We start from the raw sequence: 12897 nt of genomic DNA on the forward strand, positions 1-12897 counted from the left end.
TAAATTTTAAAATAAAAATAAAATTAGAGTAAATGTTGGAAAAATTGGAACAAAAACAAAATTATAATAAAAACCTAAAAACCTAATTTTTGCCCCCATTTTTGGAGAAGTGTAACTTCATAGAGAGGGATGCAGGAGTATATGTTTATATGAAAAATCCTCCTTAATTTTCGATAAAGAATCATCTGCTAAAATTTTTCGCACTTATTAAGAAACACCCTGTATATATTTGTCACCAAACTAACAATTTTAAGATTTTAGCGGAAAAATAAAAATACCTTTACCGGGGTAGATTCTAAACGCATTTAAGTTTTAAATCTCAGAATACAAATGAAGCAGCTCCAAGAACTACGCTGTAAAAGATATACAGGATCCTTCAAATTTTTTTTTTTTGGATCGCGCGATCAGGGAAACCGCGTGAATCCCACCTTCTGTCGTCTTCCGCTCCTCGGAACGCTCGTATAGCGCCGTATAGCCGGCTACACGGTTTCACCATTATCGGGTGTTTACGAGGATGACGACGAGGGGTGTAGTACGAGGCACACACGAGGACGACCGGGGTCGCATCGCCGCCGGTGGAGATCGCATCGGCCGCTCCGCATAATAACTAGCTACCGCGCATTTACATTTTAATACGACCGTTCTGCATAGCGGATAAAAGGTATATACCTATCATGGATGAAATCACCTGCTGCTATCCCCATCGACGACACCGTCGCGTACACACGCTTCGATTCGACTTTCGTCGAAACAATTCAGTCGCAATAATATCGCCTTTCTGGATTACGTTTATGAAAAATCTCTTCCTTTTATTGCTCGATCTTTTCCTGAACATTTACGTATGATAGAATATTTTTAAAGCATAAACAATTGTATGTGCGTGTGCGTTTTACTTCATTAATAATTAACTTTTTAGGTGTGTACGAAAAAATACTCAAATTTATTTTCGCTGATAATTCATCTCAAAAATCTGATGTATTAATTCTGTAATATAAATTACAGAAAATTTCAAAATAGAAAGGTCGTAATCTTCTTGTAAAATGCCATTTTTGACATTTTAAAGCGGATGGATTAACTTTAAATAAAACAGTTCTTAAATCTTCGCAAATCCACTACTCAATTAATCTATCAAATGCGTTACATCCGACGCGCGAACGTTGTATTTTTTTCTAAATACATTTACATATATCTGTAAGTGTATTGTTAATAAAGATTAAATATCGAAATTGTATCATCCGGGCTGATATCGGAAATTTTGGCCGCATGAAAATGGACAGAAAATGGATAATATTAACAATACCGTGTGCACGCTCTTGTTAGGCAAGCATTTAAAATTTGAATAATTCTACATCTCATGGCAATCGGCTAATTGGAAAAACAGACACATTAAATAAATATCTCGAGATAATGTAAATTTCCCGCGCCTATTGTCCCGACGTAATTTGTTATCCAAGATTGGTTCAGGTCGAGAGATTTTCAGTCGTCAGCGATCGGGAAGGGGAAGCTTCGAAAGGTACCGCGTGTGTTATAGCACGAATCCGGAAAGCCGGCTAGATATCCATTAAGATAGTGCCAGGCCATCTTTAACGGCAAATCAGAATGTCGACAACAACGGTTGGCAGGGGTTGGTGTCGAGAGAATGACGAAGCAAGAAACACGGCCGTCGTTTCGCCGCGTGGTTTACGAGTTTCTCTTTGGAGTGTCCCAAACGCGATTTTGCGAGCGGATAGGCTGTGAAAAACGTTCCAGAACCGAGATATAATGTTGTTTATGTAAAGACTAGACGTCTTTAATTTGCATGGGATATTTATAATACGCAATTAAATTGTTTTGATTATTAAAGCACTTTTATGTTTGTTCGAATTCTATGTAAAATTTATTTTCGATAAAACGTTATTTATTTATTTGATTTATTTGATTCTCTAAAATATTAAAAATTGATATTTAAATACATCCCCATGCAATTATAATTAAAATATATTATGTTATATAAAAAAGTTAAATGTACGTGACACATTTTCGATAGGCGGGCTATTGAATTGCACATAAATGCAATTGATGAATGGAGATCGTGAACGGAGCTAATTGACAACTAATTTATTAAATGTCGAAAAAGTGCGATAATGGAAGCGGAGTAACGAAAGTCGTGCGTTATAATTGCGGTGCACTCTACTTTTTTACGCATCGATGAGATTCACTGTCGATTCAATGTAATCAAATTGAGCTCGGTTTCATAGATCCAAGATTAATAGAGCAAAAATCGATTTTTTCTAGCAAAAGTTACATGACTGAAATTACTTTTATTTAAAATGCATTTTAGAATCGATATTTTGAAAGATATTAATTTTATGTCTCATCCTGTACGCATGTCTCCGCGTGAAACAGTATTGACTTTCTCGGCAAGTCCATAACCAGACATGGCTCATGCCGGGCAATGAATATCGGGATAGGGAAATGGCGAGAGAGCCTTGTGAATACGTCGTGTCGTCGTGCTCGCACATATATAACGGTGATTTATTAGGTAGGGAATTCCAATTCGCGGTCTGACTCGGTTGCGCATCGCATCGCTGTCGAATCCCGTAAACATCTTCGATTCGCTCCTCGGTATTTCCGTTTAATATCTCCAAGAACGTTATAAATTTCAATTCATTTACCATCCGCGATTTTTCTGGAATCTCGAGAATCACCGCTTGTAAAAGCGCGTATTCGAATTACGTTCGAGAGAAGCAATGGTAATTTCTTTGAATATTTTTAACGACTCTTGAATTAAATTAAACGTCGGGGGTTGTTTGGAAATTTTGTGAAAATTGAAGAACTTGAAAGCATGAAACTTTGCTACTTTGTAACGTCTTATAATGCAATGTTTTCTCTCTATTTTATTTAACTAATATAAACAATAAATTACTTTAAACGAAATACATAACACTATTTTTATTTTTAATCGTAGTATAATAGTCAAATAATGAACATTAAAAAAATAAAAATATACATGAAAAAGAACATATTCACACAAATAACAAAGAATCCATTCGATACTCGTCAAAGAATTTGTCGATAGAAAAGACGCAGTCAGCTCGCATGTAGAATAAGGAAAACAGATCACGTTATTTAATCTGAATGTCAGGAAAAGCGAATGCGGTAGATATCGACAGGGAATCAATTCTGAATGTACAATTCAATCAAGATCAATCGTTTCCGGCTCGCAATATTATATATATATATATATATGTAGGCAAGAGGTTTTATCGAACTCATTTTTCCATCTGACATTTCACCTAACTCGCAAAGATAGGATCGCTTCGTTATCTTCACGTACGAATTGCGATTATTTTCTGTTTCGTGCTAATCTTAATTTCATTTACGGCAGAATGCCTGAAACGCGAAGTTGCGCTTCGCCGCGCAGCGGAAATAAATTGGTGCCGTGCAATTACATTATATCCGCTAATTTGTTTTGGTCTTTTGCAATGTGACAGAAGACTGGCACTCTCAGCTCGGCATTGCCGAGCGAAATACATTGAGGAAGAAAGACGGAAGCAACAGCCATTTTCATTACAGGAGTCGTTAACGTTTTACGAGATGCAACAAACTTAACTTTAAATGTTTAAACGCGTCTATCGAAATGTCAGAACAACTCGTTTGGGGTATATTTAATAATAAAGTGACATACTTTTTAAAATTCAACGAAGCAACTATAGTGAATCTACTTTTTTACCATTCGCCAGAATGGATAACCGATACATTTCATTGTCAATGTATTAAATGTAAAAATGGAATCATGCTTTATTTTTTATAAAAAGGCATATAAATTTAATTCGCGCAATATCTCGCAATATGTCAATTGGGAAAATTTGGACAATGGTCGTAAGCAGAAAAGGAACGAATTGCGCAATCTAGGCATTCAAAATCGTGTGTGGCCTTCCGACAAAAATATCAGTCTAGTAGTGAATTATACGACGGTAAGGTATTATTCCGTGGTAAGGGATGGCGTAGCAGTTATCTGATTCCGTTATCTATGCACCGTATATCCGCATAGGTTCTATCGTGAAAATAACAGTCCGAAGAAATAACGTATTCGGAGACTCTGCGCTCGCAGGTACACCGCGTGGTTTTCCATCGTTTCGATATTCTCCCCGTTTTCGTTGCTGTCGCAAGAAGAGAAGACGAGGGATGCAACGGAAAGCACGGGGAAAAAACGCGACAACTCATACATATGCAAAGAGTTTCCGGATTTAAAATACAGTCTGAAGACTACTCACAATCGAGTGAACGACAAGAAACGAATAATTATTATAATTATAGTAAACACGTTCGATTTTTCGACAATTTGGATGCAAAATAAATGACTTATGTAATGACACAATACTACGCAAGACATAAACACACACATAAATATATTAATTTAATATATTAATTTATTTTTTATAAAATTTATATATATTATTCATATATATTAATAATTAGATTATTATATATTAACAGTTTTTCTATCACAGAATTGTATATTATTATACATGTAATATTTATTATATTATTATATATATTTAGCGTGAGATCGCGTTTCTTGATTTATTAAAAATCAAGTATACATATATATCCTGGCTATTTCTCAAATATAATAACAATATTAAAATCATGAATTAGCATATATTGTAATTGCTCTTTTATAAAAAATTAATATATCTGAAAAAATTATTAATAAAAGTATCTCAAAAACTAAATTATAATATTTAATAATAATTTCGAAAACTTATTTATAATTTTTTTATCCAAAGATCAAATTTTTAATATTATTTCATACATGTTTAATACTATTTCGTTCTACAAACGACATTATTGCCATAAAAAAAGGAAACTGAAAAGATGAAGATAAGGTCAACGATAAAAATGAAAGAGGAAGGGTCGTGACGGTACATGCTATACGCAAGGATACAAGCCCAGCTATTAATACCCGCAAATTATAAATAATGTCGCTATTGCGACCACAAATCAACGTTTGCGGTAATACCGTCGGGATTTTCGACTCGTTGGAGGATTAAGCGCTTTGCCGAGAGACGCCGACCTGCTGCCGGAGAGAAGACGATAAAGGACGGCGTAGGCGAAGGGGAAAGGAGGGACTCCGCGATCGAAAGTCGAAGCCCACGGGGTGGATCTGTGCATTAAGCTCCATTAAAAGAAAGGTAATGTTTCGTGGGTATGTTTCATCGAATCGATGCAGGCCGCGCAGACGATGCCGATATCGCCTTACTAACCGCTCTTGCCATAATGGCACGATGCGCGCGCACTGCACAGAAGCAAAAAATATTTATTTCCGATAAAGTTCCAGCCATTAAACGCCATCCGAGAGAACGTTCCATGGCTGCCCGTGTTTCAGAAAGATCGTAGTTTCGTTCGTAAGATCGAATTTTACGGTTTCGCGATCGGGTAATAATAACCCGCTGTGATGGCACCGAGTATTCGTGTGTACGTGGATATATTTTGTGTGTGTGTGTGTATTGAAATATATTCCCAGTCATAATCACGCGCCATTATTTCGCGATACAGGGGGTAGTATCGATTTTAGATACTTTAAAAAGACGATATTTATAAATGATGCCTCTAACTTATTTATAGCCGAGATTAATTAAACAAGTTGTGTAAATTCAATCGCAGGTGTATTTTAACTAAACGATTTTTATATTTAATAAAATATGGTAAAATAAAATTACTACTCTCTCTCATAGCAAAATTGTGGAATAAATTTTTATGTTCTTCCTAAAAAAAATATTTGACATGTTCTTTTTTATATAAGAGATCATATTTCATTAATATATTTTGCTAGAATTCGTTCAATCTACATATATATATTTATGTCAAAAAATATAATACTAAATCGAAGTGTCATGTATCGAGATGTCACAAATTTCTTATAAAATAGATACAAGGATAGATCGGAGAAATAAGACGGCGGCCTGATATCGCCCGAAGAAAATTAGAGATCAATATCGCGAAGATCTTCCGACAGAACATCGTCTGACAAAGAGATAACATGACTGATTCCTGCAATTACTGGACGATCTTTGAGGGGTCTTTCAAGGAGAGTACCAACAAATCTGGAGGACTCGACCTGGACACCCGGAGAGGAAGGAATAAGATGAAGTTAGAATGCTCGAACGATGCCGCGACCTGATAACGTACATCACTTTGCTCTGGATCTTGTCTCGTTGTCTTCGGACAGAGACGCCATCGTCGCTAGAACATCCATGGTAAGAGAGGCAGATCGTCACAGATTGAAATCAAGAAAGAGAGAGAGAGGAATGAAAGAAGAGAGATGAGGAACAGAAGAGCTTTTATTTTCTCTCGCAGAGAAAATACCGCAGCCAGATCTGAAATGAAAATCTGTGGCAGGCCCGCGGGATAATTCGGTGGAACGGAGAGAACGCGCGGGCAAGAACGTCGACAAACTGATTAAAAAGTCGACCCACGAATTCGGAGAGAGTATGAATATAATCTCCGACAAATATTTAAGTTTTGCCGACGCGCCCCCGCGTAAAAGTTGCGATTGTTGACTGCGCGCGTTGCCCGATAACGTAGTGACCCTGCCCGAAGCGTGGCTATCTCGCCGAAAGTAATACCACTTCGCGGATTAACCAGTTCAAAAGCGCCGACTCGTATTGAATCGAGGAGAGCAGAAGCGTTTTGCCTTCTCTGTCGAAGTAAAACGCATCTGCAAAATAAATCTGAATTTTGAAACCATTTGAATATTCAAACATTCACAGTTCATGGATCACAGTTCCATTTTGAACCTCAAATACTTTAATATAGAAATGTCTAATAATTATTCAAAATATTTCTCGTAGAGAGGATGTCACTTTTTTGCAAATTAATATCAAAATATTCAAATTACAATTTATAAACAACACTGATCAACGTTTTTTACAATTACACGCATTGCAGAAATTACGTAAAATGTTGCTTTCCTAAATGAAAGACTTAGACATGTCAATACTTTATAAATTCTTACGCATGAGTGTGCAAACTTGCTCGTGCAATAGCTGAGGTTCGAAATCCGAAATGCAGTTAATCGTAAAAATATATAGAGGCCCGGAATTCATATCGGTATTTATTGCTTCGGTTTTTTGCTGTGACAACAAAAGATCGTGTATCACCTTCTACGGACGAGACCGAAAAATATTTTTGCCGTTATCAGATAAAACTCAAGCGGCAAAAAAATATGAGAGAAAGGAGAGCTTTAGCCAGCACGAATCTGCCGGGTAAGCGCTTTTTCTCCGACACCTCGGCAAAGCGAAGAGCTGCGGCGGAGTTCTCAGTTATGTAGAAACATTTTATATAATCCTGTGCCGCATCAGTGAAGAGAATCTCTAAAAATCCCGTCGCGCTTCTTAAGAATTGTATTCTTACTGGCCGATCGGAAACGTCAGCGATTTTGTTCACTGTCGCTTCTATCTTGTGGGCCGACAAAAAAAAATCATTTTACAAATCGATTTCTCGAAAAAAATTGATATAATTATGTTAAACTGTAAAGAATATTACAGTATAAACACCAAATGCTCATTTCTCGATAATTTTTACTGTATTATATGTATAATATATTGTATTATGTAATTTTTATTGTATTATATACAATATTACTTAATGTCATCGTATTAATTAAAAATGTAATGTTGAATCTATATATAATTTTATGCTATCTACAGAAAAAAATACCAAATTCTATTTGTAATTGTTGTAACAATTAAGTATTTAAAATATAAAATACTCTTTTCTCTATAAAATTTATTTTAAAATATCAAAGTTGCAAAATTTATTTAGCTGGAAATTATGTCTCTGCATATAAATACTTCATATTCGTATTTGATTCACATATAATCTATAAATTCTATTTCTAGAAAGGACTACAAAGGATAATTTCCACCCATCAACGCTCTAATCGCGAATATTACGATCCTTTGACTCCCACACGTAAATAATAGGGATTGGCATTATTTAATTATCAGCATTATTCCGCTGCATTAATTAATCAATCTTGGCTTTCAAAAGCCGTCCCGATCCGTCTTAGTGAGTTGCGATTCCCTAACTGTGTTCCACAAAGGACGTACATCGTAAACATCGAATCGCTGAGCTCTCAAGCTGCGCATTTGAAACGCAAACCGAAATCGAACGCCGAGAGAGAGAGAGAGAGAGAGCGAGAGAAAGGGAGAAAAGCAAATACATATACACAGCTATATTTATACTAATTAAAACTACTGCTTATATATTAATTCATTAACTCCAATTCTCCTTAAAAAAAGATCTTGGACATCGTCCTATAAAAGCAGTTTCGTGCGGAAATTTTAACGCAGAAGAGAGATCGAGGGAATAATGAAATTTTTTTTCGCGAAAGACATAAAAAATTAAAAATATCTTGTATGTATATTTGCAATATTTATATTCGCGCTTGTATAGTAATGACATTCAAAGTTGGCAATATTTCGATAAATAGCGCGATTTATTATCAAAGTCGCCGTTTGAAAAGATAATGCAACACGGTAGGCGGGAGATGGAGGCAGGAAGGGATTAACGTTTTCGGCGTCCACCAGCAATTAATCGCCGGTCGTAACGAGGAATCACGTGCGCGCGCGGGCAGCGATTAGGCGCGCGGCTAATCCGCGCGCGCTGGACCTACCCGGAGCATCGGCGACGCGGACAGACGGCCGTGCGATATTGCGCTAAACCGAGCAATTACCGGCCGTAATCCCGGTAATAGAATTCCAATATGCGTGCCAATTGGACCGAGTCGTCCCAAGTGCGGGCGTGCAGGCGTGAATCTGCAGGGTTCCGAAACCTGCACGCCCTGGCGAAAATCGTGACACGGCTCGGCCATTAGCTAGGGCCCACAATTATCCGTAGGCTCTCTCTCTCTCTCTTCCTCTTCGGACGTACACGCGTGTGTACACACGCGTGCAGCACGCTCGCCCCTGCGTATCGCGCATATGTGCACGGTAAACCGCAATAAGGGTGCCTCTGGAGAGGACACGCTCGGGGGATCTACCTATCCGTCTACCTTTCGATTTGCACATTCGACACGCGACATGATCACGGTCACTGTTAGTACAACTAGGAAATACTTCGCTGATCCGGCGTTCGGCGTGATTATTGCGCGCGGATCGAGCATGCGACTCGCACGAGAATAATGAAGGGATAGAACAGAGAATACGCAGATATTCATATCCGAGATATCTGGACCTGAGAGCGAATATTGAAACCAGTACAATTTCGGCGAGTTCAATTTTCGATATGGATACGGATTCGATGCCGCAGATATATATAAAGGGGGGGGGGGGTAACCATACGTAAATTGTCATTTTTCGTTACGTGCATCTGCAGCGTTAAACTTGCAAAAATTATAATGATTGCAATCCATGAAGCAGAGTATCTCTGTTCAAACATACGATTTTTTTCCTTACTATGGATATGGCAATCAAAAAAGAATTTATATAGAAATTTTTGAAAAATGGTAATAAATAATATAAAGATAAAAAAGTACAAAACTTTTAATAGGACTCTTTTAAATAAAATAAAAAATCAACATTAATCTTAAATCAAATTATTATATATAATTGTTTAAAAATGGTCCATTTTTAAATCTAAATGTCATTTAACTCCACATTATATCCATGAAAGAAAAAAAAACGCTCGGTTCGAGATATACTCTGTATATTCATATTCTAGCATTGCATAAAGCTACTTACATAGTTCTGGAGTTGGAAAAGCACAGCAAACAGGAATGTGGAGAGGAGATGGAAGCAACTCGACGTGGAAATTATTGCGTGCTTCTCGCAGGGAAGTAAAAAAAGGTAAAGTGGATGTTGCTGCATCATCAACAATTGCATCTCTTCTGTACTGTGCCGCGAGTGTGGACTTTCCACTTTTGCGCATTTATTCGTGATCCGTTGCAGGAATGAGTGATGAATGTGAAAGTTCACTCTGAATACACAGAAAAAAAGAAACAGAACCGGTATTATTGTGTCGTTCGACAACGTGCAAATATGTAAAATATATCAATCCACCATTCATCTAGTAAAATTTAAATTCCTACGACGTTTTATCGTACGTTAAAAATGCAATTTATCAGCCACACATACGCACAACATGGAGTTATAGTAAAATAATATCAGTTTTTTTAAATTATTAGATAAATAATGAATAATAAACGCTTTATTTCTTATTTCATTACAACATCTGATGCTGTTTTCCAGAGACAGCCTCCACGTTTCTAAGACGAACAAATTACTGGTAAAGTACTTTGCACGAGAAACTCAAGTTTGGTAAAAATACTGCTTAGTGCCTTTATCTTATCACGACAGAAACGTGTCGACCCTCCCAGTCGAACGGGTACAAAACAAAAGACTAAGAGTTCGCGATCAATGTACGTGTGTACGGGTAAGGGTCGAGGATTCTACGAGAGGATATACGAGGAGAACTCGAGCAAGAGGATAGCTCGCCGTTAATTGGACCAGGTCCGATGATGTCGCTGTGCGAATTGTCGGTCACGAAATTACCCCGATATCGTCTCGCGTCGTCATTTAGAGCTCGTGCGGTACAATCGGACGCCACTACACGGATTTTCTTTTCCTTGTGCCTCGCCGACGCCCCGAAGGGAGCCCGATTACTCCGGCGAGACTCGGTAAGACCAACCGACGAGTTTCGTCGAGACGAAAACCGCAGCGAGAGGCGAAATAAGACACGAGGAATAATGAAACTGAACGCTGTGTGTGTTTGTATGTGTCTAGACATCCTTTTTCCCTTTCTCTATTTGCAACGCACGCGAGTGTTGCACGTCCGATGTAAATTATCGATTTTATTGGAGCGCGAGATAAATTTAACGCCGATTCATTGCGCGATTACATTTAATTGCCTCCAATTAAATCGCCGTTCCAATTAAAATCGACACGAGCAGGGAAGGTTCATTACGATTTATTGGATCGATGGCAGCAGTCCTTTTCTCCGCTCCTTTCTTTTGTTCGCTTTCGCGCCGTAAATTTGCAAAGAATTGAAAATCAGAGAAGTCTACACGCTTTTTTAATATATTTTTAAAATATTCTTTCATAAAAGCCATATTATCATGTTTCTTAATTTTATTTTATCTATGTGTTTGCATAGAAAAAGTAGCAACTTTTTTTAATACATATTACAAGTCAATAACGATTTAATATCCATTCTGTAACTGTAATTAGGATAATTCTGATGTTGCTATTATTTTTATACAAAAAACCAATATTTATTTAAAATAATTTCAATATTTAAAAAACGTATATTTTGTATTCCACAGAATAACGCTGTATTACTCCGCTAAAAAGTCACTACTGTCCCTACAATAGGGAGCTAATTCATTTTTATTTCGTTCAAAAATACGCAAGTACATAATACGTTTATAACGTAAATATGTGCTTGAAGTATCAAAAAGAGATTTTTAGGAAGTAAAGTTCATATATTACCACGAAATGCGCACATGGACAGGGAAGCATTCACTGACTAGTCGGCGGCGAACCGCCGTTATCGTACTGACTCTTGTTTCTAAGTAAATAGCCAGCGAGGAAGCTTATAGGATCAGCAGGTCTCTCTTTGGCTAAACAGGATAATGCTTGTAGCAATATCGGTACTACTGTCTGATCCAAATATTGTCTGGTTGGAAGAGATTGCACTTCGACACGAGATTTCTTTGCTGGTACACCAGACATATCACCATCTTTATCCATTCCTATTACTTTCTGTAAATAGAAAGATAAAATTTATAAGTCAATCAGCAATATTCGCAGAAATACTACCTTGTAAGTCATTGTATAATTCTAAGCGTTGATTCTTCCGATAACTTCAACTGATTAACTTAATGATTCCTCAATCACAGTATTATTGAGAAAGCAATATATACGAGTAAAATTTAATTTATTAATTAACTCCGATGTATTAATGTAATTAGATTAAATACACTTACATTTATATAAGTTACAAGTTAGAAATACTGATTTAATTTACACAGTTGTACATATGAAAAACACATGTTTTGTATTTATAAGAATATAATGACTTTAATGCAAAGTTATTGTCAGTTAACAGATACCAGATAATAGAGAATGATGATATCACACAAGCCAAGCTAACCTAACCTTACTTTCGCGCCGAAAGCGCGCGCGTTCTCGCGTTTATTTAACAGACTCGTGATAATTTCTCAGATGAGATATCACTGCTCGACGAGCTGAAATTATGAATTTACTTACGTGAGTCGTCTCGGATACGGCATTGGCGATGGGTTGAGCCGGCGTCGATGCTTCCGTTCGTTCTTCGGTTCCGTTCTCTGTCGTTACATGAAAGAAACAAAAAATGAATAATGATTATGTTAATGAGAGATTCCGTGTTGAGTCCGGTCATTAAACAGGCCTCAAGATTACACGGAAATGGGAAATAAACGGACACGTACCACCGCCGGACGCCATCGTATAAACAACCGTCACTGCCAACCGACATTGAACTACTGCGCCCCGATAATCCTTTGCTAACTTCACGCCGGTAAAGCGCACCATCGATAAGGTAGGTCAGAGACCTGTACTGCAGATAAATCATTTTAAAGACCCAGTGTGAGTTCAATGAACCTAACAATGAATCAGCTGGATCTTATCTCTCCCTATTTACGATTCTTTTTCCTCTCTATGTTTTTAACACTTTTACATAATTTATTAAGCTTTCAATATAATAATTATATATTTAATATTTTGTAATTAAATAATAATGATGTAATAAAATATATGTATATTATATTAATAATATAAATATCATATTTATATATATATAATCTATTAAAATATATTATTAATTATTATTATTACTATTACTAATTATTATTACTAATTTAAATATATTATT

The 12897-nt window shown here is 36.7% G+C and overlaps 2 protein-coding genes across 4 annotated transcripts in view; both read right to left on the reverse strand.

Moving 5' to 3' along the window:
• The window catches only part of Tmtc2 (Transmembrane O-mannosyltransferase targeting cadherins 2), a 265630-nt gene extending 255667 nt beyond the window's left edge, over positions 1 to 9963 (reverse strand). For both annotated transcript variants that reach the window (XM_083106345.1, XM_083106344.1), the window contains exon 1: positions 9729 to 9963. The gene's annotated coding sequence lies outside the window, so the exon portion shown is untranslated. The remainder of the gene's footprint in view (positions 1 to 9728) is intronic.
• LOC145975690 (uncharacterized) overlaps positions 1 to 12572 on the reverse strand; it is a 36465-nt gene extending 23893 nt beyond the window's left edge. Inside the window, exons 1-3 of one of the 2 annotated variants that reach the window (XM_083106348.1) lie at positions 12455 to 12572; positions 12255 to 12331; positions 11475 to 11747 (exon numbers count right to left, since the gene is read on the reverse strand). In XM_083106348.1, the coding sequence (XP_082962474.1) occupies positions 11505 to 11747; positions 12255 to 12331; positions 12455 to 12557 (423 nt within the window). In that variant the 5' untranslated portion in view covers positions 12558 to 12572 and the 3' untranslated portion in view covers positions 11475 to 11504. Of the gene's footprint in view, positions 1 to 10179; positions 11748 to 12254; positions 12332 to 12454 lie in introns of those variants that run through there. The other variant, XM_083106347.1, reaches the window with a different exon arrangement.
• Between the last annotated feature and the right edge of the window lie 325 nt (positions 12573 to 12897).

The sequence above is a fragment of the Camponotus vicinus genome, unplaced genomic scaffold, assembly GCF_025532165.1.
Source record: "Camponotus vicinus isolate PSW18456_S1 unplaced genomic scaffold, iyCamVici1.0 SCAF_8, whole genome shotgun sequence".
NCBI lineage: Eukaryota > Metazoa > Arthropoda > Insecta > Hymenoptera > Formicidae > Camponotus > Camponotus vicinus.